Consider the following 25,912-nt stretch of genomic DNA (forward strand, 5'->3'; position numbering starts at 1 on the left):
CTTTGCACATTTGGAACTCACTCCAAGAGAAGAGGACTGTTTTGTTCCTCTCTGGATATCCAGAACAAGAAATGCCTGGCACATATTAGGTGCTCCATAAATATATGTTGAATGTCTCTTCCTTTCTTCCGTGAACACTCTTCCTCCTCCCCTCCATGGCCGCTGTGTGCTTCAGCCCAAAGTTTAAACTTCGTTTCTTCAGAGAAGATGACACCCTAAATAGTGCAGGTCCCCTCAAATGTGTCCTTAAGGTCCTTCACTGCTTCCTGCCCTTCACCCCAGCTATGATAAATACATTAATTGACCATGTCTGTTTGTGTTTAAGGTTTCTCTTGCCCATAGACTGAGTCTCAAGCTTTCTGGGACCGGGTCTGTCTTGTCCATTGCTTGGACACTCAATATGTATTTGTTGAATGGATGAAAAAACCCACTCTGTCCTACCTTGATCCCAGTCACAAAGCAATTAGAAGATAGGTGTTCACACCAAGCTGCCTCTGCGACCCAAGCTGAAATGGCGTTCGGTCAGGAAAATGGGGAGATTTCACTCGATACCCCAACCCCAGCTCCCGCGGTCGCAACCTGCACACCCTGTGGACCACTTTTCATGCCTTCCCTCCAGGTTCCTGAGCTCCACTCCCATCACAGGAAGATCATTTTCTGTCCATTAAACTCATTTAGCAAGAGAACTGGGTCTGTAGGAGATACTTGGAGATCACTGGAGATCATTCCATGGGAAGGCAGATCTGTGCATGGCTGGGGAAGGTAGACACAGTTGTTTCCACCACTCCACCAAGATGACCCTTCGAAACCCAACCCCACTGAGGGGGCACTGGCCTGACCTGGCAGCCTTGCACCTGGATCAGTATTTCTCAAAATTTGGTGCACGTAAGAATGAATCTTGTCTGTAATCACAGCTTTGGGAGGCTGAGGCAGGAGGATCCCTTGAGACCAGGAGTTCCAGACCAGCCTGGGCAACATAGCAAGACTCAGTCTTTACAAAAATTAAAAAATTAGCTGGGCGTGATATATGACTCCCGCCTGTAGTCCTTGCTACTCAGGAGGCTGAGGCAGAAAGGATCACTTGAGCCAGGGAGGTCGAGGCAGTGAGCCTGATTGCTCCACTGCACTCTGGCCTCAGCAACAGAGGGAGACCCTGTCTCAAAAAAATAAAAATAATCTCCCCCACAAGCTCTCACTACTCAAGAGTGTAGTTCTGGGACCAGCAGCAACCCCAGCACCTAGGAGCTTGTTCAAAATGCAAAGCCTTACTAACAAAATAGCCATCAAACTAAGTTTTAGGTAGACAGAGGCAAACAGGAGCCTGGATACACGTGGCATGCACAGGCCGTGTGCAGGATGGAGTGAGTGCAGGTTAAAGCAGAGCTGGATTTAGTGATACACACACACACACACACACACACACACACACACACACACACACGGGATTCGAGCGCACCCAGTTGCCTCCACTTGGGCATAGGCGCGGAACTGAGTCCTCCCGTTTTGAGATGCAACGGTGCAGAGACCCGGGAGCCCAGAACGCTTCCCGGGGCCCCTGGGACACCCTCGGGCGCCCCTGCGACCGCCGCCTGTGGCCAGGTCACAGCCTCCCAACTTGCCAGAGAACCCTCCTTCCCAAATCTCCCTTCGGTCCCCCGGCGCCCCTGGAAGCGCCGAGGTGGAGGGTCCCCTCTCTCAGCCTCGTTCCTCCCCTGAGGCCCGACTGGCCGGCGCGGGCAATCAGTGCCCTGGCAAGTCCTTGAAGTCTATATTTAGTGCCCGCCACCCCTCCCCCGCACAGTTGGAAGGCGGGCGGTGGGGGGTGGGGGTGGGGAGAGCCCCGCCCCCGCCGGGCGTGTGTGTCGTGTGTGTTTGGGGCCCGCGCGGGTTGCGCGCCCTCCGCCTTCGCGCCTCCTGCCCCCGAGGCACGACTGCTGTCCCTGCGCCCCTCGCCCCGCCGGGCGTCGCGGGCCAACATGGGCCAGGAAGAGGAGCTGCTGAGGATCGCCAAAAAGCTGGAGAAGATGGTGGCCAGGAAGAACACGGTGAGGCTGCAGAGTTTGGGCCACGGCCCCCGCCCCCGGGAGGCGCGGGCGAGCCCCGGATTCCGGGGTGGGGACGTACTGGCGGGGCGCGTACGGGACTCCAGGACCCAAGCGGCTGGTGCAGGGCCTAAAGCCCCTTAGGGACCCTTGCTGAGCACCTCGAGGTGGGTGTGTGCGTGGCCCAGGACGCCAGGGGGATCTTGCGGGTCCCAGAGGCGCGACTTGTGCACGTCCCTTTGGACGTGTAGGGTTCACCCTGGGCAGCTAATGCGGGGCCCAGGAAAGCGGGCGAAGAGAGCTGGACATGGGAAAGGACTTTGGGAGTCCCAGGACTTGGCGTGTGCAAAGCCCGGGGAGTGGCGGCGATGGCAGGGGCGGGGCTGGGGGCAAATCCTGGTGGCCCGAGAAGTGGCAGAGAAACTTGGACTGACGGGGGTACTGAGCTGCATCCCTGCACCCCGGAGTGGGTCTGCGGGAGAGAAGTAAAAGGCCGTGGATCCTGCGACCCCACAGCTTGGGGCGTCAGGAGCGGTTCTTTTGGCAACTTTCCCTTTCCTTGGCCTTGGGGTGCGGCCCGGACGGGCGGGGGCCGAACAGGTGCGGGGGCCCGCGGGGCGGGGGAAGGGGGCCGGGCTGGAGGCCTGTGCAGCAAGGGCGAGGGCGGAGGGAGGAGCGGGCTCGGCGGGAGGTTGGGAGCAGGGCTGACAGCCCTACCGGAGGGTCCTGGCCAGAGCGCAGATCCAACTGGAAGTTAATGTTTGATCTTCCCCGTGATCTTTGCCTGGGGTTGGCGGCCGACTGGTCGCCTGGCCAGAGCAAATTTGGCCTTGGGTCCTGGAGGGCCTGGGCTCGTCCTGGGAGGAAAGAAAGGGAGCCTGGTGAGCATGACCATCCCACCTCCCCGCCCTGTCCCTGGGTCCTCTTCCTCCCACCATCGGTAGCCATGTGCTGCAGCCACCTGCACTTCCAGGACCTAGAAGCCTGGGAAAGGAAGAGACCCTAAGGGAAGTTTTAGAGCCAGGAAGAGTAGCCAAGGCCCAGGGAAGGGTCGCTGGAACCATGGAGTGGCAGGGTGGACACTGGGCAGTCATGAGTTGGTGTCTATATAAAGGCCAGAGCCTCAGTTTCTCCATCTGTAAGAAAGAGATGAGATTATCTGCCTCTGGAGAAGGGATGTCACTGGATTCTTGTCTCTGCTGGCAGCGATGAGGATTGGAGAGATGAGACAGAGATGTAAACCCCTTAGTAGGACTCAGACCTGTGCTTGGTAAGAGCTGGCGAACAAGATCTGCTTCTAGGCAGCCAGGTCCAACACAAAAATGTACAGCACAAACCTGCAGAGTGCTGGGAGCTTCTCACCCGATACTCCCAACCTCTACGCGCTCCCTATTCCAGACTCCTCCACAATACTCAGTGCAACTGAACCTCAAGTCATGAGGGGCACTTTCTCAGCTGGGGTTGGCAGAGCCCAGCCAGGGATTCTGAGCCAAATTCTAGTTCAAATAGACAGGTTATCCCAGCCCAGCTCCTTACTGACCCCCAAGTTTGGGCCAGGAAAGAAATTCTGGGCCTCTGGGTAAGAGGGGTAGGGTGGGGACGCCTAGAGACCCAGGGACAGGCAGCCTGCTTGGGTTAGAGCTCTGACTGAAGATGAAGGAACCGGCCATGGCCTCCCCCTCACTCCTTTTATGACCCTAGGCAAAAGCCACTCAACCTTCCCTCTCTGGGCCTCAAGTTTCCTCTTCTGTGAAGTGGGAAGAGAAAATGGTGTCTTTTGGAGATGGATTCCTGTGGAAGTGCCCAGAGCTGTCCCCAGAAAGATGCAAGTCTGGCCGCAGGGTCCCTGCAGCGTGGAGCCAGTTTACAGCCACGTCTGCGCCTGGACTTTTGGCAGCATCTGGGTGGGCACGGAGCTCTGGGCGTCTGGCCGAGAAAGGTGGGGCCTGCTCTGGGAGTGAAAGTGGACCCGCCCAGCGGTGGTTAGGCAGAGGAGGACATACTTCCTGTAATAAGACGGATCCTCCACGTTGCAGCTCAGGCCTGGGGTTTACTGCCAATTGCTGAAGTCTCAGCCACTTAGGGCTTTGTCACATCCTCTGAGCATGCACTAACAGAAGCAACTTCAAACATACAACAAAGTGCCTACGGTCACAGCTACACACACACACACATAGCTATAATGTGCAGCTACAACACAGCAGTTAAATAAGCAACTGAACCTAACTGCATATGAGACACGGCTACTGACACCAACATGACAAGCATCCTGATCCATATGACCCACATTGACCATTAGAGTTACAGAATGATACACAAAGACAGCCACACACGTGCGCATGCAGTACAGCTACACCCAGACATGCAATGCTACAGACTTAGCAAACAGCCACATGTATACATTCAGATGTTATAACACAGGCATCATCCCATAAAGACAAATAGACACAGCTGTGCCTGGAGCTGCATATTCACAGCTCCACACTTAGACCAGAGATACTGCTGGCTGCAGAACCCATATGTGTATTCAGAGAGATACACCCAGCAACATTTGCACAAGGCTTTGTGAACCCAGCTACAATCCAGGCTCATGGCTGTTCTCCTCCAATATGACCCAGTTATACAACCGTGACACACGAGGCATATACCCAGTGGGGAGCTGGAACTGGCTTAACACTGATTGTTGCATTTTCAGGAATTTTGCAACCTGGTGGTTAAACACAGCAATTGTTTAAAAAAATTACATTATCTGCTTACAATTAAATAAATTATATTAAAAACAAAGGTAATGAATCTTCCAAAATAATCACTTCCTGATTATTTTACTACATTGTACTGTCATGTACGGTCAGAGGTAATTTACTTCTATTGTTATCTGTACGGTGGAAATGCTATAGAATGTACATCTATAGTACTGTACATCTCCTCCCAAAACTTCCTTCGGTTCAGTGACAGCATGTCGGTAGCTTGAAATTGGCCATAGGATGAGTGTTTACACCACAGAAATTGGCAAACACTATAGGTCAGTTGTTTTTTTTCCCCCCTTGAGAACTGGTTGTTAAACGTTGGCCAGCACACCACTGCACTTACCCATGTTGATATTCCATGATTGTGTATGTGTAGACAGATCTATGCCTACGCTAACACAATTTGTGTAGTAGTTAGAGCCCAAAAGGCCTGAGTTTGAATCCTTGCTTGGCTCCTTATAAAGCATGTGACCTTGAGAAAATTACTTAACTTCTCTGTTTCTTGGATTGCTCCTTGGTGAACATGGGATAATAATTCTGTAAAAATGGGACTAATACGCAGGACCCACCCGATAGGGTCATTGTGAAACTTAAATGAGATAATGCAGGTGAAATACTTAGAAGAGTATCCAGTACATAGCAAGCCTTTAATTAATATTACACTTGGAGTTGTGCACCCCCAAGTTCACATGCACACACATCTGCAGGTCACGCCTCTGAAAACATGCTGCGAACCCAAGTTCTCAGGGAGGCTAAGGACTGACAGAGGGCAGCTCTTGGGACATGGTCCAGGTCCTGGCAGGGTGGGGATTGGCAGCTGGAACGATGAAGTGTGGGCCAAGGATAGGAACATACAGGACACAGTCAGCTGGTGCTCCCCAGGGAACTGATCTCAGGACAGCAGGCAGGTATGGCTTCTAGGAAGGGGTTGGGGAAAAGGAAAAGGCTGAAATGGGTCAGAGGGTGTCCAGGGCCTGGCAGCTCACAGATTTTCAAACCTAAACCTTATTTTTCTCCCGCCCGCCTTCTTTCTGCTTTAATCCTGCACAAGTTCATCCACTCAGGAAGCACTGGGCTCTCTGCTGAGCCCTAAGGTCTCAGAGATTAGAACAGTTCTCTTTACCTGAGAGAAGTCAAAGTATCTGTCCACACAAAGACTTGAAATGAATGTACCTAGGAGCTTTATTTTTAGCAGCCCCAAACTGGAACCTATCCATAAGTCCCATCAACCAGTGAATGAATTTAAAACATTGTAGTAGACTGAGCGTGGTGGCTCACGCCTGTAATCCCAGCACTTGGGGAGGCCAAGGCAGGAGGATCACTTGAGACCAGAATTTTGAGACCAGCTTGGGCAACATGGCAAAACCCCATCTCTACAAAACAATACAAAAAATTAGCCAGATGTGGTGGTTCATACCTGTGGTCCCAGTTATTCGGGAGGCTGAGGTGGGAGGATCACCCAAGCCTGGAAAGTCAAAGCTGCAGTGATTGTGCCACTGTGCTCCAGCCTGGGCAACAGGGTGAGATCTTGTCTCAAAACAAACAAACAAACAAACAAACAAACAAACTGTGGTACAATACATACAGTGGAAAACCACTCAGCAATAAAAATGAACTACTGATCCACGAGACAACATGGATGAGTCTCAAAAATAATTATGCCGAAATAAGCCAGATAAAAAAGGGGTTTTGCCCTACATACTCTCTATATAAAATCCTTAAAGATACAAGGTCACCCATAGTAACAGAAGGCAGGATTGTGGTTGTTTAGGATTGGGGATGGGGAGGGATGGATTAGAAAGAGGACAGGAAGAAGCTTTTGGGGCTGGTGGCTGTGCTTTTATCTTGATTATGGTAAGGATTCCATGGGTGTACAGGTATGTTGAAACTCATCAAAATTTTACGCTGTAAAATATGCAGTTATTGTACATCAATTATACCTCAATAAAGCTGTTTTTTTGTTTCGTTTTGTTTGAGTTGGAGTCTCGCTCTGTCACCCAGGCTGGAGTGCAGTGGCGCCGTCTTGGCTCACTGTAACCTCCATCTCCCGGGCTCAAGCGATTTTCCTGCCTCAGCCTCCTGAGTAACTGGGGTTATGGGCATGCGCCACCACGCCTGGCTAATTTTTGTATTTTAGTAGAGATGGGGCTTCACCATGTTGGCCAAGCTGGTCTTGAACTCCTGGCCTCAAGTGACCCACCCACCTCAGCCTGCCAAAGTGCTGGAATTATAGGTGTGAGCCACCGTGCAGGCCAAGCTGTTTTGTTTTGTTTTTTAAAAAGCCCCCAGTCCTCAGCCTGCGAAGTTCACAGTGGGGAGGTAAGGGGAGGACCTTCAGGCACACGAGCAACAATAAGCCAGGAAGGAATTCATTTTGGAGGAAAGATGGGGAAAGGGGAGGGCATTCCTGGGAAGAGGCACAGCAGAACCAAAGGCTGGAGGTCAGGAGCCTGGCTCAGAGGGTTTGAACCCAGCAGGTGGAGGGGGATGAAGTTAGAGCATCGTCTAGGACAGAATGTTTCTCGTCTCTCTCCTTCCTTCTGCCCCTTGCCTGTCCTTCGGCCACGTGTCTGTATTCTCCTCCTCCATGTACCAAGACCACACAGTAGTCAGAGAAGCCCGGGCAGGACCCGGGCCCCAGTCCTCACCTTGTGGTCTCCCACAGGAAGGGGCCCTGGACCTTCTGAAGAAGCTGCACAGCTGCCAGATGTCCATCCAGCTACTACAGGTGGGGTGGGGGCGGGAAGCCTTAGGGCAGTGCCTGGGAGGAGAGCTGGTGGGTGAGGGAAAGACTCCCAAAGGGGGAAGGTGGAGTCTGGGAGGAATTTCTGAGGGGAGGCCACGGGGGTGGGAATCTTGAGGTGCAGACCTCCCAGGGAGGGACTGAGGGGGACACAGGGGCATCTTGGGGGCAGAGAGGGTACCTTCTAGGTGTCAGGGACCTCTGGGCCTTGGAGCAAGACTGGTTTGCTTTTCTTGAATACTCCAATTCCCAAGGCCCTGGGCCTGTGGGATCCAGGAGGCCAATGATCCAGGGAGAGGGAAAAGTCCCCCATTTAAAAATCCCTGTGTGGCCCTTAAAGTCCCCAAATTTACCAAAAGCTCCTGGCCGTGAAAAATGAGCACAGACAGATGCAAGGTCTCATAGCTGGAGCTGCTGTCTCAGTTGAAACTGGAGCTCAAAGACACTAGAGGGAGCTGGCCACGGTGGCTCTCGCCCGTAATCCCAGCACTTTGGGAGGCCAAGGCGGGCAGATCACCTAAGGTCAGGAGTTCAAGACCAGCCTGGCCAGCATGGTGAAACCCCGTTTCTACTAAAGATACAAAAAGTAGCTGGGCACGGTGACGGACACCTGTAATCCCAGCTACTCGGGAGGCTGAGACACGAGAATCACTTGAACCTGGGAGGTGGAGATTGCAGTGAACTGAGACTGCACCACTGCACTCCAGCCTGGGCAACACAGCGAGACTCCATCTCAAAAAAATAGACACTAGAGGGTTGGGAATGGGAGGGGTCCTGACAGTCAGCCAAGAGCCAACCCCAACCCTAGGTGCAGCCTTTCACCAAAGCCACAGGTATCCTCTATGTCAGGCTTAGCCCTGGGCCCTCGACCTCGTGCAGAGCAGGGCCTCAGTTATAGTAGTGGGGTTCTGACCTCAGCCAGGAGTCAGGGCTAGGACTCTGGGGATACAGGTTGGAAGGGGAGGTGGTGGTAGAGCTGGGGCAGGACCTGCCAATGAGGGCAGCCATTCCTGTGTATCCATTCCCCGATCATGCCTTAACCCTGTCACTTTGCAGACAACCAGGATTGGAGTTGCTGTTAATGGGGTCCGCAAGCACTGCTCAGACAAGGAGGTGGTGTCCTTGGCCAAAGTCCTCATCAAAAACTGGAAGCGGCTGCTAGGTGAGACAGGACAAGGTTGACTTGAATCCTGTTTTTCTTCTAGCACTTGGGACAGGACTGGCCCTGACTCATAGCTGGCACTCAGTGTATGTCTGTTGAGTGACTTAATCAGTGACAGATGCCCTCTGGATCTGGGAGGTAGCTAGTGGGGGACTGCCAATGTTTGTGTACATAAGTACAAGATTTGTAGACTTGTGAGTTTTGTGTACATGCAACCCTTATGTGTTTGTGCTCTCACGCATTTGTCTATATAATACATGTCTACATACATGCATTTATCTGAATATGTGCAGAGGTGTGTTTGCCAGTGTATTTATGTCCCCATGTGAGAATGCATATTTGTACACATGGTTCTGTTGTATGTGCATTTGTGTGTAAATGTGTTTGCGTGTGTGTTGGGAGTGTGTGTGCAGCTGTCCTCGTCCCTGCCCTTTGCTCCCTGCCCACTAAAGTCATGCTAGGTTCTGCTGAGACAGAGCTTAGCTGAGGGACAATGCCACCCTTTTGCTTTCAGATTCCCCTGGACCCCCAAAAGGAGAAAAAGGAAAGGAAAGAGAAAAAGCAAAGAAGAAGGAGAAAGGGCTTGACTGTTCAGACTGGAAGCCAGAAGCAGGCCTTTCTCCACCACGGAAAAAACGAGAAGACCCCAAAACTAGGTATTCTTTTCTGGGATGGAGACAAGGGAGCTGGCACTTGTCACGTCCTCTGCCAGCAGCTCTGTGTATATTATCTCATTTAAACCTCACATCCTGGGGAGGAAGATATTGGTATTATCTCATGCAGTGCCCCCTCTGGGGGTCTTCTTTGGCTCAACCAGACGTTAGACTCACAAGACCCAAATAGGCCATAAGTAGTACTGGCTTTGCCTAGAAGGATGCAGGGACAGGAAAGAGTGCGTCTGCAGGAAGGCCTCCAGCATTCCTCTACAAAGAGTTCCCATAGGAGACCACACAGCAATCTAGAGCTCTTCTCTGGCCCACCCAGGCAACAGACTGGGTGCAGGGAAACAAGACCACAGTGGGTGTATACCTCACTTCCAAGTCTTGTAACAGTCCCAAAGACAAAGTTTCCAAGATGCTAGCAAAGGCAATAGCCACTTATAAGATTCACTGCACCTGGTGTGGTGGCTCACACCTGTAATCCCAGCACTTTGGGAGGCTGAGGCAGGAGGATCACTTGAGCCCATGAGTTTGAGACAAGCCTGGGCAACATGGCAAAACTCCGCCTCTACAAAAAATACAAAAATTAGCCAGGTGTGGTGGTGCGCACCTGTAATCCTAGCTACTCTGGAGGCTGAGGTGGGAGAATCACTTGTGCCCGGGAGATGGAGATTGCAGTGAGTTGAGATTGCGCCACTGCACTCCAGCCTGAGCAACAGAGCAAGACGCTATCTCAAAAACAAACAAAAACCAAGACATATATTATAAATTAAAAGGATCTCTACTTTCTGTATTATACAATAAAAATTTTAAATCTGAATCATTGGGATTTTTCACAATGATCCTATACTGCTTTTGAAACAAAAAAATAATAGTAGTGCTTTTAAAAACTAAACAAATAAGAGTGATAAAAATCTGTTGTAGAAAATAATGGAAGGCCGGGCACAGTATCTCACCCCTGTAATCCCAGCACTTTGGGAGGCCAAGGTGGGTGGATCAGCTGAGGTCGGGAGTTCGAAACCAGCCTGACCAACATGAAGAAACCCCATCTCTACTAAAAATACAAAATTAACTGGGCATGGTGGCACATGCCTGTAATCGCAACTACTCAGGAGGCTGAGGCAGGAGAATCACTTGAACCCGGAAGTTGGAGGTTGCAGTGAGCCGAGATCGCGCCATTGCACTCCAGCCTGGGCAACAAGAGTGAAACTCCGTCAAAAAAAAAAAAAAGAAAAATTTAGAAAAGTAGAAAAAAAAAATCACCCACATTCCCACCACCCAAAGACAATCACCACTCTTGATGTGTTGGTGTATGGCTTTTCTTTCTGTTCTCTCTTTGACTTGTTTTCTATAGTCATCCCCAATTTTAACAGCCTGCTTTTTAAAAGGTAATGCCTGTGAGATGGTTTTGTCACATTTTCTATGTTCCGTTCCTTTCCATTGCTTATTTTGCAAGTGTATCCTACTTGGAAAAACCCTAACTGACATCTAAAAATTATTCTACCAAAGAGACACATGCACTTGTGTGTTCATCACAGTACTATTCATAATAGCAAAGATGGTCGGGCGTGGTGGCTCACGTCTATAATCCCAGTACTTTGGGAGGCCAAGGCGGGCAGATCACTTGAGGTCAGGAGTTCGAGACCAGCCTGGCCAACATGGTGAAACCCTGTCTCTACTAAAAATACAAATATTAGCTGGGCATGGTGGTGGGTGCCTGTAATCCCAGCTACTCAGGAGGCTGAGGCAGGAGGATCGCTTGAATTTGGGAGGCTGAGGTTGCAGTGAGCCAAGATCACCCCACTGCACTCCAGCCTGGACAACAGAGCGAGATTCTGTCTTTAAAAAAAAAAAAAAGAACATACATATGGGCCGAGCAAGGTGGCTCACGCTTGTAATCCCAGCACTTAGGGAGGTGGAGGCAGGTAGATCACTTGAGCTCAGGAGTTAGAGACCAACGGCGAAATCCTATCTCTATTAAAAGTAAGAAAAATTAGCTGGGCGTGGTGGCATGCACCTGTGTTCCCAGCTACTTGGGAGGCTAAGGTGGGAGAATCACTTGAGCCTGGGAGGCAGATGTTACAGTGAGCAGAGGTCACACCACTGCACTCTGGCCTAGGTGAGAAGTGAGACTCCGTCTCAAAAAAAAAAAAAAAAAAAAAAAAATTCATATACACATTGATATTTATATTTTGTTAATAAAATTTGAAGTGCACTATACATTTTCAGGGACACTAAATTGTTATGCCTGGTCACTTTTCACAGCCATGGAGCTCTGAAGTGAAGTTGTTGCTGAGGCTGAGCAGAAAATGGAGAGGTTTCTCCTCATTCTGCTGGGAGAAGCCAGTTGTCAGGGGTCCTATTTCAGCTCAGTTAATTAATTTCCTTTCTTTTTAGTTTTCTTAATGATAATTCATTATACAAACACTGTAACCACATTAGTGCAACTTAGAATAAGCATGGGAAATATTTGTGCACATCAGACAAATTAAGCAGCTTTTATTTTTCTTCCTCTCCTCTCCCAGGCCTGGTCTAACTACATACATAATTTTTCTATTCCTTTAGGCAGAGTGGTTTTTTTCTTGTTTTTTTTTGTTTTTTTGTTTTTGAGGCGGAATTTCACTCTTTTTGCTCAGGCTGGAGTGCACTGGTGCAACCTCGGCTCACTGCAACCTCTGCCTCCTGGGTTCAAGCGATTCTCCTGCCTCAGCCTCCCAAGTAGCTGGGATTACGGGTACCTGCCACCATGCCCAGCTAATTTTTTTTTTTTTTTTTTTTTTGAGGTGGAGTTTCGCTCTTGTTGCCCAGGCTGGAGTGCAATGGCACGATCTCAGCTCACTGCAACCTCTGCCTCCCAGGTTCAAGTGATTCTTTTACAGGCATGAACCACTGCGCCCAGCCTCTTTACTGCCTCCTGAGTAACTGAGATTACAGACATGTGCCACCACGCCTGGCTATTTTTTGTATTTTTTTTTTAGTAGAGACAAAGTTTCTCCATATTGCTCGGGCTGGTTTCGAACTCCCGACATCAGGTGATCTGCCCGCCTCAGCTTCCCAAAATGCTGGAATTACAGGCGTGAGCCACTGCGCCCAGCCTTTTTGTATTTTTAATAGAGACAGGGTTTCACCATGTTTAACCAGGCTGGTCTTGAACACCTGACCCCAGGTAATCCACCCACCTCAGCCTCCCAAAGTGCTGGGATTACAGACGTGAGCCGCCATGCCCGGCCAATTTTTTTTTTTTTTCCAGACAGAGTCTTGCTCTGTTTCCCAGGCTGGAGTGCAGTGGCGCGATCTTGGCTCACTGCAAGCTCTGCCTCCCAGATTCACGCCATTCTCCTGCCTCAGCCTCCCGAGTAGCTGGGACTACAGGTGCTCGCCACCACTCCTGGCTAATTTTTTGTATTTTTAGTAGAGATGGGGTTTCACCATGTTGGCCAGGATGGTCTTGATCTCCTGACCTCGCGATCCACCTGCCTTGGCCTCCCAAAGTTCTGGAATTACAGGCATGAGCCACTGTGCCCGACTTTTTTTTTTTTTTTTGAGATAGCGTCTCACTGTGTTGCCCAGGCTGGAGTGCAGTGGCATGGTCACAGTTCACTGCAGCCTGCAACACCTAGGCTCAAGTGATCCTCTAACCTCAGCCTCCTGAGTAGCTGGTAGTGTGGGTGCAAATTACTTTTTTTAAATATAAAACAGTATTTGAATTTTTGTCCTTAGGAACTATAAAGATTATACATGATTTGGAAATAAGACTGTAGCAAACAATGGCCAAAGAAGAGTCACCCATTCTGTGCCTTCTCCTTTGTCTGGTCACTCAGAAATATCCTACTATCAGCTATTGTTGTGGGAAACTGAGGACCAGAGAGACCAGTAGGAGAACAGGATTGTTTATTTAAGGTATACACCGGCCCAGTGGATTCATATCTAAAAAGCTGAGCATTTTAACAAAGACGGAGCAGGGTTTTTATAAGCAGTCTTACAGAAGCAAAGCAAAAGCAGTTAATTATATGATAGGTCACATAATCTACAGCATAGCATAACTTGTGGCTTTGCATAGCTGGTGGCCTTGTAGCTGTATTGAAAGAAAAAAAAGAACTGACTAAATACAGACATTTGTAAAACATAGTCATGCTTAAGAAGCCAGGGAAAGGAGTAATAGTAAAGGAATTTGTCTTTCTTTCTTTTTTTCCTTCAACCTTGCTCTGGAGAGGAGGGGGGTCTAGAGCCCATTCCTTTGGCCTTCGCTTCTCAAACAGCATTATCTTATAACTGTCCTTGAAGTGAGCTTGCTAGGCAGAGGAAAATTTGTTCTTTTCTTTTAACCCTTGCCTTGCCTGTAACTTTTCTTAGAGTGAATGAATGCATATTTATTTTTAAATTTCTGCCTCACTATGATTGTTGTTGCTTGTCACCTCCCATTATTTTTATCCGTGTATTCACCATAGTCTACTTTTTCTTCTGCATAAATTCAAGACCCTTGGCTGGGTGCAGTGGCTCATGCCTGTAATCCCAGCACTTTGGGAGGCCAAGATGGGCGGATCACTTGGGGTCAGAAGTTTGAGACCAGCCTGGCCAACATGACAAAACCCCATCTCTACTAAAAATACAAAAATTAGCTGGAAATGGTGGCGTGCACCTGTAATCCCAGCTACTCAGGAGGCTGAGGCATGGGAATCCCTTGAACCCAGGGGATGGTGGTTGCAGTGAGCTGAGATGGTGCCATTCTATTCCAGCCTGGGTGACAGATTGAGACTCCATCTCAAAATAAATAAATAAAAATAAAAATATATTCCAGACTCCTTTTTCACTGATGTGCGACATCTCCAAGGCCTGGCTAGAATGCTGATATTCTGTGCCATGTCATCTTGACAGACATCACCCATTTGGCACACTTCCCTGTCCCCTGATCACCACATCTCATTTGCTGCTAGAGAAAATATTGTGCTGGAGTATTTCCTTCCATCTGTCTCATGATAGGGTCCTAACCCACTTGCCCGAGTAACTGCACACAATTCAGGGACATTTCGAGAAGCAAAGTGCTAGCTGTTTTGGACTCATGCCTTACAAACTGATGAAGTATCTGTAATACAGGTCTTCGAAACATGGTTTCTATTTTCTTTCTTTTTTTATTTTTTATTTTTGAAACGGAGTCTCTCTCTGTCCCCTAGGCTGGCATGGTCTCAGCTCACTGGAAACACTATCTCCCAGGTTCAAGTGATTCTTCTGCCTCAGCCTCCGAGTAGCTGGGATTACAGAGCACGCCACCATGCCCGGCTAATTTTTGAATTTTTAGTAGAGACGGGGGTTTCACCATATTGACCAGGCTGGTTTCGAACTCCTGACTCAAGTGACCTGCCTGCTTTGGCCTCCCAAAGTGCTGGGATTACAGGTGTGAGCCACCACGCCCAGCTGGTTTCTATTTTCTTACAGTCTAATCTTTAGACTTTTCCTGATACTCTAGCCCAGACCTGTATCAACTAATATGTCACCTTTTTATTTATCTTGCTATCGTATTCTAAGCATTTTTTCATGTTCCTGAATAGTTTTCATAACAGTCATTTGCAATAACTGCAGAGCATTTCTGATTTGTTCTAAAAAGAAAAGCAATGAGGAAGAGTCAGAAAGTGGTTCTCCAGGGTGGAGTCTCGTGTCTTCTCTCCCCTCTCCCACTGTAGGAATTCCAGCTTATGGTTCCTGCTTGCATTGTCTATCCCCAAGGGGCACTAAGGAGAAACCCCACAGAATAACTCCCAGGGCCTGTTGTGGGAGTGCAGGGGCATGTGAATGAGGACCTCTCTTCCCCTCTCCCGTGTGTCTGGTGGAGGGCTGCTCCTGGGGTCATTAGTTAGTGACCAGCACTTCCAGCCAGCCTAGCTGAGGGAGAGAACTCCCTCAAACAGAGGCCCTGGGGAGCTTGCAGGAGGCAGCTCTTGGGTCCAGAGGCCACTGAGAGAGTGACCACCCAAGGGGAAGTGGGCTGAGCACAGATAGTGTTCACCACAGTGACCAAAACCTGCCAAATGCTGCTCTTGTGGAATTTACATGGGGTGTCAGACAATAAATATAATTAAATATAAATAAGTAAATTGGCCGGGCGCGGTGGCTCACGCCTGTAATCCCAGCACTTTGGGAGGCCGAGGTGGGCAGATCACCTGATGTCAGGAGTTTGAGACCAGCCTGGCCAACATGGTGAAACACCCTCTCTACTAAGAATATAAAAATTAGCTAGGCGTGGTGGCACGTGCCTGTCATCCCAGCTACCCGGGAGGCTGAGGCAGGAGAATCGAACCCAGGAGGCGGAGGTCTCAGTGAGCCGCTAAGATAGCACCACTGCACTCCAGCCTGGGCAACAGAGTGAGACTCTGTCTCAAAGAAAAAAAAGTCAATTATGCTAGTCAAGTATGCTAGAAGGTGACATGTACTATGGAATTAAAAGGAGGGCAGGGTAAGTGAGATGGGGAGTGGGGTTTGCAATTAACTAACAGATTAATTTTTTAAAACCAGTAAAAAGAAGAACTACATTATACATCATAAAAAGAATGTACCTGCATGCATTTTGGAAAAATTGGGGGAAAAATTCACTTTTTTTTTTTTTTTTTTTGAGACGGAGTCTCGCTCTGTTGCCCAGGCTGGAGTGCAGTGGCCAGATCTCGGCTCACTGCAAGCTCTGCCTCCTGTGTTTACGCCATTCTCCTGCCTCAGCCTCCCGAGTAGCTGGGACTACAGGCGCCGGCCACCTCGTCCAGCTAGTTTTTTGTATTTTTTAGTAGAGACGGGGTTTCACCGTGTTAGCCAGGATGTTCTCCATCTCCTGACCTTGTGATCCACCCGTCTTGGCCTTCCAAAGTGCTGGGATTACAGGCTTGAGCCACCGCGCCTGGCCGAAAAATTCACCTTTAAACCCATCACCCTAGCTGTAAACAGCATTTGAATATATTTTCTTTAGATCTACTTTTCCTCCTGTGCATTGGTTTTCTTGCGTGACTTTAGTCACAATCCGCATCTAATTTTGTCTCTTGCTTTTCTGATTGCTATTTTAACCCAGCTCTTCTATCCCCAAGGCCCATGTGTTTCTCCTCTTCTCCTCCTAAAGTGCCTGCCAGGGAGGCTGAAGCTGATCTTTCTGTTTCTCTGGTTCCAGATAAGTACAGACAACTCCAGGAATCCAGTCTCTGTGGACTCCAGTTAGCTAAGGCCTGCCTGACAGCCAGGAGGACAGGGGCCTGCTGAGAATAGTTGTTAATAATGAGCAACACAACACATGTCACATACATGTGACATGTGTTAGGCCCTTGGCAGATATCGACTTCCTTCCCTTGTATTGGTTCATTTGATGGAGGGTAGGTGAAGGTCATGACCAGCCGGCACCGCCTGGAGCTCCCTCTCCCACGTAGCTGTGGTCCGGGTGGGCTTCCTTAGCCTCAATCCAGCTGGCCTTTTCCCAGGATGCTTTCTCCCCACCTTCCTGTCAGCACTGATGCTAGCCTACAAAGCAGTCTCATCGCCAATTTCTCTTCTTTCAGGAGAGACTCTGTGGACTCCAAGTCTTCTGCCACCTCCTCTCCAAAAAGGCCATCAGTGGAAAGGTAAAGGAAGCCACAGCCTTCTCCATCCCAATGTCCTATTCAGCTTGTGTCCCGTTCTCTGTTTTTATGGAGGAAGCCTAAGGCAGAGGAAAGGAGGGAAGGAAGAAACATCCTACGTTATGTTGCCCCCATATTCTAACACCCACACAGTCTTCCCACATTTCAGCCCTGGGGGACCCTCTGGATGTGCCTTTCATCTCTCTGTGGTCAGTTGCTCAATTCATCATGTATTCATTCATGTATTTATTCATTCATCCATTTAGCAAGTGGGCCCCTGAATCAGGCGTGTGGCTCCTTCCCTGGGACGGCTGACTGGTTGCTGTTGCCCCATCACTGTCAGGCGACCAGTCTCAAGGTCTGATTGAACCCAGTGAGGACAGAGGTCTTGAAAGCCGATACCTAGGCTGGGCACAGTGGCTCATGCCTGTAATCCCAGCACTTTGGGAGAACGAGGCAGGCAGATCACTTGAGGTCAGGAATTCGAGACCAGCCTGGCCAACATGGCAAAACCCTGCCTCTACTAAAAATACAAAAATTAGCCAGGCATGGTGGTGGGCACCTGTAATCCCAGCTACTCGGGAGGCTGAGGCAGTAGAATCACTTGAACCCGGGAGGCAGATGTTGCAGTGAGTCGAGGTCACGCCACTGCACTCCAGCCTGGGCAACAGAGTGAGACTCCCTCTCAAAAACAAAAACAAAACAATGGCCAGGCACAATGGCTCACACCTGTAATCCTAGCACTTTGGGAGGCTGAGGCGGGCGGATCACGAGGTCAGGAGATTGAGACCATCCTGGCTAACACGGTGAAACCCCGCCTCTACTAAAAAAAATACAAAAAAATTAGCCAGGCGTGGTGGTGGGCGCCTGTAATCCCAGCTACTTGGGAGGCTGAGGCAGGAGAATGGCGTGAACCTGGGAGGTGGAGCTTGCAGTGAGCTGAGATCGCGCTGCTGCACTCCAGCCTGGGCTGCAGAGCGAGACTCTATCAAAAAAAAAAAAAAGCCTATACCTGGAGTGGCCTCTCTCTGGATTTGGGCTGAACTGGCTAGGATGTCTACCCAAAAAATCATCCAGTCATTTAGTCATCAAATATTTATTGAGGGCTTACTATGTGGTGAGAACTATTCTAGGTGCCAGGGATATAGAAATTCACAAAAGAGACAAAAATCCCTGCAGTGATGGGGGGCCTTTAGTCTAAATAGGGGGAGACAGGTAAAGTTTAGAAGGTGACAAGTCCTATGGAAAACAGAAGCAGAGAGGGAAGAGGATTGGGGAAGGATATTCATGGAGTTATCAGAAAAGGCCTCATTGAGGAAGTGACCGTTAGGCAACAGCTTGAAAGAGGGTTTTAGCCAAGCAGATAATTGGCATCATTCCAAGCCAAGCACCCTGAGGTTGGGCTGTGCCTGGCAGAGTCAAGGAGCAGTGAGGTGGCCAAGGGCTGGAGTAGTTTAAGCAAGGGGGAGAGTTGGAGGCATGAGTAAAGCTGGAGCTATTGGAGGATACCGAGGGCGGGAATGATGTCACCAAATTTATCAGGATGGCTCTGGCTGCTGTGCCAGGAATGAAGGAGCAGCAACACCAGCCAGGAGGCTGTTGTGGTAATTCAGGCAAGATATCACAGTGGCACGGATGAGGGAGGTAATGGTGGAAGTAGGGTGAAGGGGTGGTTTCAGGATATATCTTGACAGGAAAGCTGACAGAACTTCCTGACAGATTGAATGTGGGGAATGAGAGAAACAGAGGAGTCAGGGATGAGTCCAAGATTTTTCACTTGAGCATCTGCAAGGATGGAGTCGCCATGAATTGGCATGGGGAAGACTGTGCTTATGCAAATCAGGCTTGGGATGGAAAATTCAGAGTTCAGGTCTCGATGTGTTGGATTTGAGGCGTGTGTTAGTCATTCAGTTGGAGAAGTCGAATATGCAGTTGGATTATATGAGGCTACAATTCAGGAAGAAAGTCTCAGCTGGAAATATAAATTGCAGAGTCAAGGCCAGGTGCGGTGGCTCATGCCTGTAATCCCAGCACTTTAGGAAGCCGAGGTGGGCAGATGGCTTGAAGCTGGGAGTTCAAGACCAGCCTGGCCAACATAGAGAAACCCCATCTCTGCTAAAAATACAACAGTCAGTCGGCATGGTGGCAGGTGCCTGTAATCCCAGCTACTCAGGAGGCTGAGACAAGAGAATCACTTGAACCTGGGAGGCAGAGGTTGCAGTGAGCTGAGATCGCGCCACTGAACTCAGCCTGGGGGACAGAACGAGACTCCATCTCAAAACAAAACAAAAATTGTAGTCATTAGTGTGTAACTGACATCTGAAGAACCTGGATGAGAGCACCAAGGAGAGATTGTGAGTAAAGGAATGGGTGTGAAGTGTGGTCTAAGAGAGTGGTCAGAGGTCACAGGAGGAGAAACAGGGCCAAGGAGAGCAGGCCAGACCAGGAAGTGGCCAAGCAGCAGATCAAGGAGAACGATTAGGGTCCGTGGGGCCATGTTGGGTTTTGGGGCACCCTGGTGGGAAGCTGCAGAATTATTTTAAGCCTAATGTATCAGTAAGATTGCCATTGGAAAGAAAAGTAGAGACACAAAAATTAGGTGGTTTAAGGTTTTATGAAGATTAAACAGGGCCGGGCGCGGTGGTTCAAGCCTGTAATCCCAGCACTCTGGGAGGCCGAGACGGGCGGATCATGAGGTCAGGAGATCGAGACCATCCTGGCTAACATGGTGAAACCCTGTCCCTACTAAAAAATACAAAAAACTAGCCTGGCGTGGTGGCAGGCGCCTGTAGTCCCAGCTACTTGGGAGGCTGAGGCAGGAGAATGGCGTAAACCCGGGAGGCGGAGCTTGCAGTGAGCTGAGATCCGGCCACTGCACTCCAGCCTGGGTGACAGAGTGAGACTCCGTCTCAAAAAAAAAAAAAAAAAAAAAAAAAAAAAGGATTAAACAGGCCTAGGCTGTATTGCACACCTCCATCCAGCATGGCAGCTGCTCCAGCTGATGAGTGGAAGCTATCTGGAGTGCTGATTGGAGAGGGAATCAGAGGCCGTAGAAAAAGTTCTGCAGTCAATTAGCAATGTCTGATGTGGGTCAGGCCTAGAAATGGTGGCTCCTAGAAATGGTTCTAGACCAGTGGATCTCAGCAGGGGTCATTTAGAAATGTGTGGAGGCATTTTGGGTTGTCACTATGACTTGGGCCAAAGTAGGGGTAGGGCGAGAAGGAGGGGGATACTCCTGACATTTCGTGGCAGGAACCAGAGATGCCACGTGTGAAGACTTTCCTGGATAATGAAGGGTCATCTTATTCCCAGATGAAACACTGGCCACTTGTGACATTCTGGATTTGATACTGTAATAAAACCACTCGGGTGGGGCACGGTGGCTCATGCCTGTAATCCCAGCACTTTGGGAGGCCAGGGCGGGTGGATCACGAGGTCAGGAGATTAAGGCCATTCCTGGCTAACACGGTGAAACCTCGTCTCTACTAAAAATATAAAAAATTAGCTGGGCGTAGTGGCGAGCTCCTGTAGTCCCAGCTACTTGGAAGGCTGAGGCAGGAGAGTGGCGTGAACCTGGGAGGCAGAGCTTGCAGTGAGCTGAGATCGCGCCACTGCACTCCAGCCTGGGCGACAGAGCAAGACTCCGTCTCAAAAAATAAAAAAAGAAAAAAGAAAAATGAAAACACTCGATGTTCGTGTAAGGATTTGAGCCTCCAGACTCCTCCTGACTTTGCCTTCATGGTCTTGAAATCTCCTAGCTCCCTCCCATAATGCATTCTTTCTCTGAAGATCAGTCAGACAGAATCTGTTTGTCCGTCCAGAAGCTGTGCCATTTCCTGCTGGTTCAGTATTGAGGGTAGGAAACCAAAAGGGACACAAGCAAGTCTCATTATCATTATTTTTTTGAGATAGAGTCTCACTCTGTCACCAGGCTGGAGTGCAGTGGAGTGGATGAATGAATAAATGAATGAATACATGATGAATTGAGGAACTGACCACAGAGAGATGAAAGGCACACCCAGAGGGTCCCCCAGGGCTGAAATGTGGAAAGAAGAAGGTCCTCTTTGGAAAGAGTGCAATGCAACCTCCACCTCCCGGGTTCAAGTGATTCTCTTGCGTCAGCCACCCAAGTAGCTGGGACTACAGATGCGGCCCACCATGCCCAGCTAATTTTTTGTATTTTTAGTAGAGACGGGGTTTCACCATGTTGGCCAGTATGGTCTCAATGTCTTGACCTCGTGATCCACCTTCTTCGGCCTCCCCAAAGTACTGGGATTACAGGCCAGTACTGGTGAGCCACCATGCCCAGCTGCAAATCTCATTAATTTATCTCCTACCCAGACTGTTTCCTGCACGATTTATTTCTCTATTTCATTTTTCTCTTTCATTCATTCATCCATTCATTGATTTGGCAAGCACATCTATTGAGCACTTCCTTGCAAATTCAACATTCTCCAGGAATCAAGGGCACATGCATATACTGGGTGACTAGTGGAGATCATGGCAAACTAGAAAGTACATGTCTGTCTGAAGGGGGCAGCCACTACCCCACCCCAGCTGATTGTTGCTTTGGGGAAATGAAGGTCCAGTGTGCCATGTCTTCCAATTACTTAAAAAAAAACCAGACACCTAGATTTTCATATGAGACTCCCCCCAACCACCTTTTTTGAGACAGGATCTTGCCCAGGCTGGAGTGCAGTGGTATAAACAGGGCTCACTGCAGCCTCAGCCTCCCGTTCAAGTGATCCTCCTGCCCTAGCCTCCCGTGTAGCTAGGACCACAGGTGCATGTCACCACACCTGGCTAACTTAAAAAATATATTTTTTTGTAGAGACAGAGTCTCACTTTGTTACCCAGGCTGGTCTCGAACTCCTGGGCTCAAGCAGTCCTCCAGCCTCAACCATCCAAAGTGCTGGGATTACAGTTGTGAGCCACCATGCCCGACCAAAACTCCCAATTATCAGTATCAGCAACATATTCACATTTTTCTGTGACACAGTAGGGAGACAAAACATATTTGTAGCCCACCTGTTTTCGACCTCTAAGGCCAGGCAAAGGTTAAAACTCATCATTTCTCCCTTCTTAGGGCTAACCATGAGTGCAGAGGCAGACACCAAAATGCATGTTTTTAGAAAGGGGTAGGTATAAAACACCGTGGGAGCATAGGAAGCATGTCTCAATATGACTATAAAAGTCAAAGGAGGCTTCATGGAAGAGAAAGTATTTGAGCTGAGAATGGAAAGTCTAATAGGAGGAGTTTTGGAGGCAAGTCAGGAGAGTCATTTCAAGCAGAAAGAAATGGCACACGCAAAGGTGTGGAAATGGGACTGAGCACGATGCTCTGGGAACTGTAGCTGGAGTACCAGGAAGAAGACCACGAAGGATACCATGGTGACAGGGAAGAAAGTTGACTGTTCTCAGTTATCCTTTTACCTGGCCGTCAGAATGATTTGCCACTTGCAGAGCATGCTCGCTGATGCAGTAACAGAAATGCCCTCGAGGTGGCGCACAGAAGCAGCGAGCCCGGCCTCCAGATGCCTCTACTCAGACCTGTGGCAGCAGGGTTTTTTAAGGGCTAGTGCGGTGCAGGCACATCCAGGGAGCAGAAGGAAGCTGTTGATATATCCAACCCCCAATCCCACCCCGGCCGGTGATGCCCTCTCTGCAGTTTGGCTCAGTTCCCAGGCGTGTGCACTGAAAGCAAAATGAGTGTGGCTGCCTGAAATGCTGCCCAGACACGAATTCCAGCCAGCCAGCCAGCTCCTAACTGGGGAGGTGGGACCAGGGCTGGGTGTGCCCTGCCAGGAAGGTGGGAAGAAATGCTCCAAACAGCTTAGTCTTGCTTAGGTAAGAGGACTCTGGAAACCTTTCTTTTAGAGACACAGTTGATGTGTTGAAAATAATTTGAAAGGGCGACAGGTTCGTGGTCTGACTATACCCTTTGCTAGTTGGATGGGTAACTTGGGACAGTAACTTGGACGGATAATTCAGTTCAGCTCTCTGAGCTTCAATCTATTGATCTGTAAAATGGAGACAATTATGAACCCCTCTCAAAGTCATTGTGAGGATTAAATGAGGTAATGAAATACCCAGCACTGTTCCCAAACCATGTAAGTGCTCAATGAACACATAATAATTTGTAATAATACTCACATGAAACCTGGTTATCTATGTAAACTGCATAACACTTTGTCACTTAGTTACTTTCCTCTGCCTCTTAAGATGGGTACTGTTGTTTAACCTATTTTACGTGTGAAAAAAACTGAGGCACCTAGGGGTTAAGGAACCCAACCAAGGTCACATAGCTACAAAGTGTTGGTATCAGGCTGTGAACCTGGGAGTTTAACTCCAGAGCCTAGGTTCTTAATAAGTAAACTAACTCAGTGCAGTCATTTCAAAAATGACCACCACGGCCAGGCGCAGTGGCTCAAGCCTGTAATCCCAGCACTCTGGGAGGCCGAGACGGGCGGATCACGCGGATCACGAGGTCACAAGATCAAGACCATCCCGGCTAACACGGTGAAACCCCGTCTCTACTAAAAAAACACAAAAAACTAGCCGGGCGAGGTGGCGGGCGCCTGTAGTCCCAGCTACTCGGGAGGCTGAGGCAGGAGAATGGCGTGAACCCGGGAGGCGGAGCTTGCAGTGAGCTGAGATCCGGCCACTGCACTCCAGCCTGGGCCACAGAGCGAGACTCCGTCTCAAAAAAAAAAAAAAAAAAAAAGACCACCATTATTACTGTCACTCGTTGGGGCTCCCTCAAAGCAGCAGGCTACAGGCTCCCCTGACGGTTTTCCTGTGGTGAGTCATAGCTGTTGAGAGTGTGCAAGGGCGCACACAGGTCGGCGAGGCACCATCCCAGCTGCAGGAGATGGCATTACCTGGGTCCTGGGAGTTGACGGAGGCTGGCTCCGAGAGAGATCCCTCTCGTCCTCCCGATCCCTCTCTTAGGCCCAGAGAGTGGAGCCACTGTCCTTCCAAAGAGGACCTTCTTCTTTCCACATTTCAGCCATGGGGGATCCTCTGGATGTGCCTTTCGTCTCTCTATGGTCAGTTCCTCAATTCGTCATGTATTCATCCATTTATTCATTCATCCATCCATTTAGCAATGATGTATCAAGTGTCCATCTAGAGCATTGTTACAGGAGCTGGAATGCAGCGGTGAACCTGTGACGGGGGTCCCAATACTCTGGAGCCTGTAATCTGGAGATGGAGGCAGATGATGTTTATAAACACATGAACAAGTTAATCATACACTTGGATAAGTGCTGTAAAAGATAGAAATCAGGCGATGTGCTAGGGAGTTACAGTGCAGGGACTGTCAGACTTGGCTGAGGTGGTGAGGGAAGGCCTCCCTCATGCCAGCTGAGACCTGGAGGAGGAAGAGCATTCCAGGAAGGAAGGCCAGCCTGTGCAAAGGCCCAGCAGTGGGAGGAACAGAGGTATGTTTAAGGAACAGAAAGAAGCAGTGCTGTGGGGGCCTTCCATAAACCGTGAGAAGAGCATGGCATGAGATTACATCCAAAAGCGGGTAGGGCAGGAAGTGCAGTGGCTGGGAGGCTGTGGTGAGCTTTTTTGTTTTCTTTTTGTTTGTTTTTTTGGAGACACAGTCTCGCTGTGTCGCTCAGACTGATGCGCAATGGCGTGATCTCGGCTCACTACAGCCTCCGCCTTCCGGGTTCAAGCGATTCTTGTGCCTCAGCCTTTTGAGTAACTGGGATTACAGGCGTGCGCCACCATACCCAGCTAATTTTTATATGTTTAGTACAGACAGGGTTTGGCCATGTTGGCCAGGCTAGTCTCGAACTCCTGACCACAAGTGATTCTCCCACCTCGATGTCCCAAAGTGCTGGGACTTTAGGCATGAGCCACTGCACCTGGCCAGGAGTTTTACTTTATGCTAAAAATAATTGGAAGCTGTTACACCACCAATCCCCAACCTTTTTGGCACCAGGGACTGGTTTCATAGAAGACAGTTTTTCCACGGACCAGGGCTTGTGGGGGATGGTTTCAAGATGAAACTGTTCCACCTCTGATCATCAGGCATTAGATTCTTATAAGGAGCGTGTAACCTAGATCCCTCACGTGCACAGTTCACAATAGGCCCACTTCTTGCCGTGTGACCCGATTCCTAACAGGCTACAGACCGGTACTGGTCTGTGGCCCCATGGGGTGAGAACCCTGTGTTGGAGGGTTAGAAGCAGGGGAGTGACTTGATCAGTTGTGGATTTTTGAAAAGTCCCTCTGGCTGCCCTTTGGCAAATGGGTTATAGTGGAGGAAGAGGACACAGGGAAACCAGTTTGGGGGCTGTTGTGACTGTTCAGGCAGGAACCCAGTGACCAGGACCAGGCTTGGGGGCAGGAACATCCGTTTTTGGTTGCCGACAGCCCCACTAGTTCACACCCTGTCTAGCCTTTCCTCACCCAAACCTCCTGCTGCAGTCTGACTCCAGGAAAAATCTGCTTGGATCTCAGCTTCCTTGTCCCTCCACCATGCTGCCAGGCAACCCAGTTGTCAGGCAGGGTTGGGTAGAATCAAGGCTAGATTAATCTAGGACAGTAAGTTTCAAAACTGCTTTAAAAATAAATAAATAAATAAAAGCTAGGAAATGAATCCCTTTGGACAAAATTTTTAGAAATTCAAAATGTAAACCTTATAAGAACAGAGCTTTGCATCCCCGGCCCACCTCACCAGTATGCACGGAGACACCTTTGAGGAACCTCAAGTCTCTAGAGAATGCAAAAATCCCAAAGGTCCAGGGGTCTGGAGTGAAAGAGGGGATCCAAGGTCAAGCCAAACAGCAAGAGGTGGGGGACAGGGAGGTCACCAGCAGAGTCCACACTGAGCTGTGCCCAGCTGGATGTTGGATGAGATTCTCTGGTAACTCCAGGTTGTTGATCCTGAGAAGCCTGGGCTACTCAGTCCGTCTCACTCTCAGACACAACTCCCTGGGCCTGAAAGACTTTGTCAGA

At 49.4% G+C, this 25,912-nt stretch overlaps 1 protein-coding gene across 6 annotated transcripts in view; it reads left to right on the forward strand.

Annotated features, from left to right (window-relative positions):
* The first annotated feature begins 1,821 nt into the window (after positions 1–1,821).
* The window catches only part of TCEA3 (transcription elongation factor A3), a 47,336-nt gene continuing 23,245 nt past the window's right edge, over positions 1,822–25,912 (forward strand). For 2 of the 6 annotated variants that reach the window (XM_073007710.1, XM_073007711.1), the window contains exons 1-5: positions 1,823–2,045; positions 7,455–7,517; positions 8,589–8,694; positions 9,209–9,350; positions 16,880–16,942. In XM_073007710.1, coding sequence (XP_072863811.1) covers positions 1,977–2,045; positions 7,455–7,517; positions 8,589–8,694; positions 9,209–9,350; positions 16,880–16,942 — 443 coding nt within the window. In that variant the 5' untranslated portion in view covers positions 1,823–1,976. Of the gene's footprint in view, positions 2,046–2,091; positions 2,210–7,454; positions 7,518–8,588; positions 8,695–9,208; positions 9,351–16,879; positions 16,943–25,912 lie in introns of those variants that run through there. The other 4 variants (XM_073007712.1, XM_073007713.1, XM_073007715.1 and 1 more) reach the window with 3 other exon arrangements.

This window comes from Chlorocebus sabaeus, chromosome 20 (assembly GCF_047675955.1).
Source record: "Chlorocebus sabaeus isolate Y175 chromosome 20, mChlSab1.0.hap1, whole genome shotgun sequence".
In the NCBI taxonomy this organism is placed as follows: domain Eukaryota; kingdom Metazoa; phylum Chordata; class Mammalia; order Primates; family Cercopithecidae; genus Chlorocebus; species Chlorocebus sabaeus.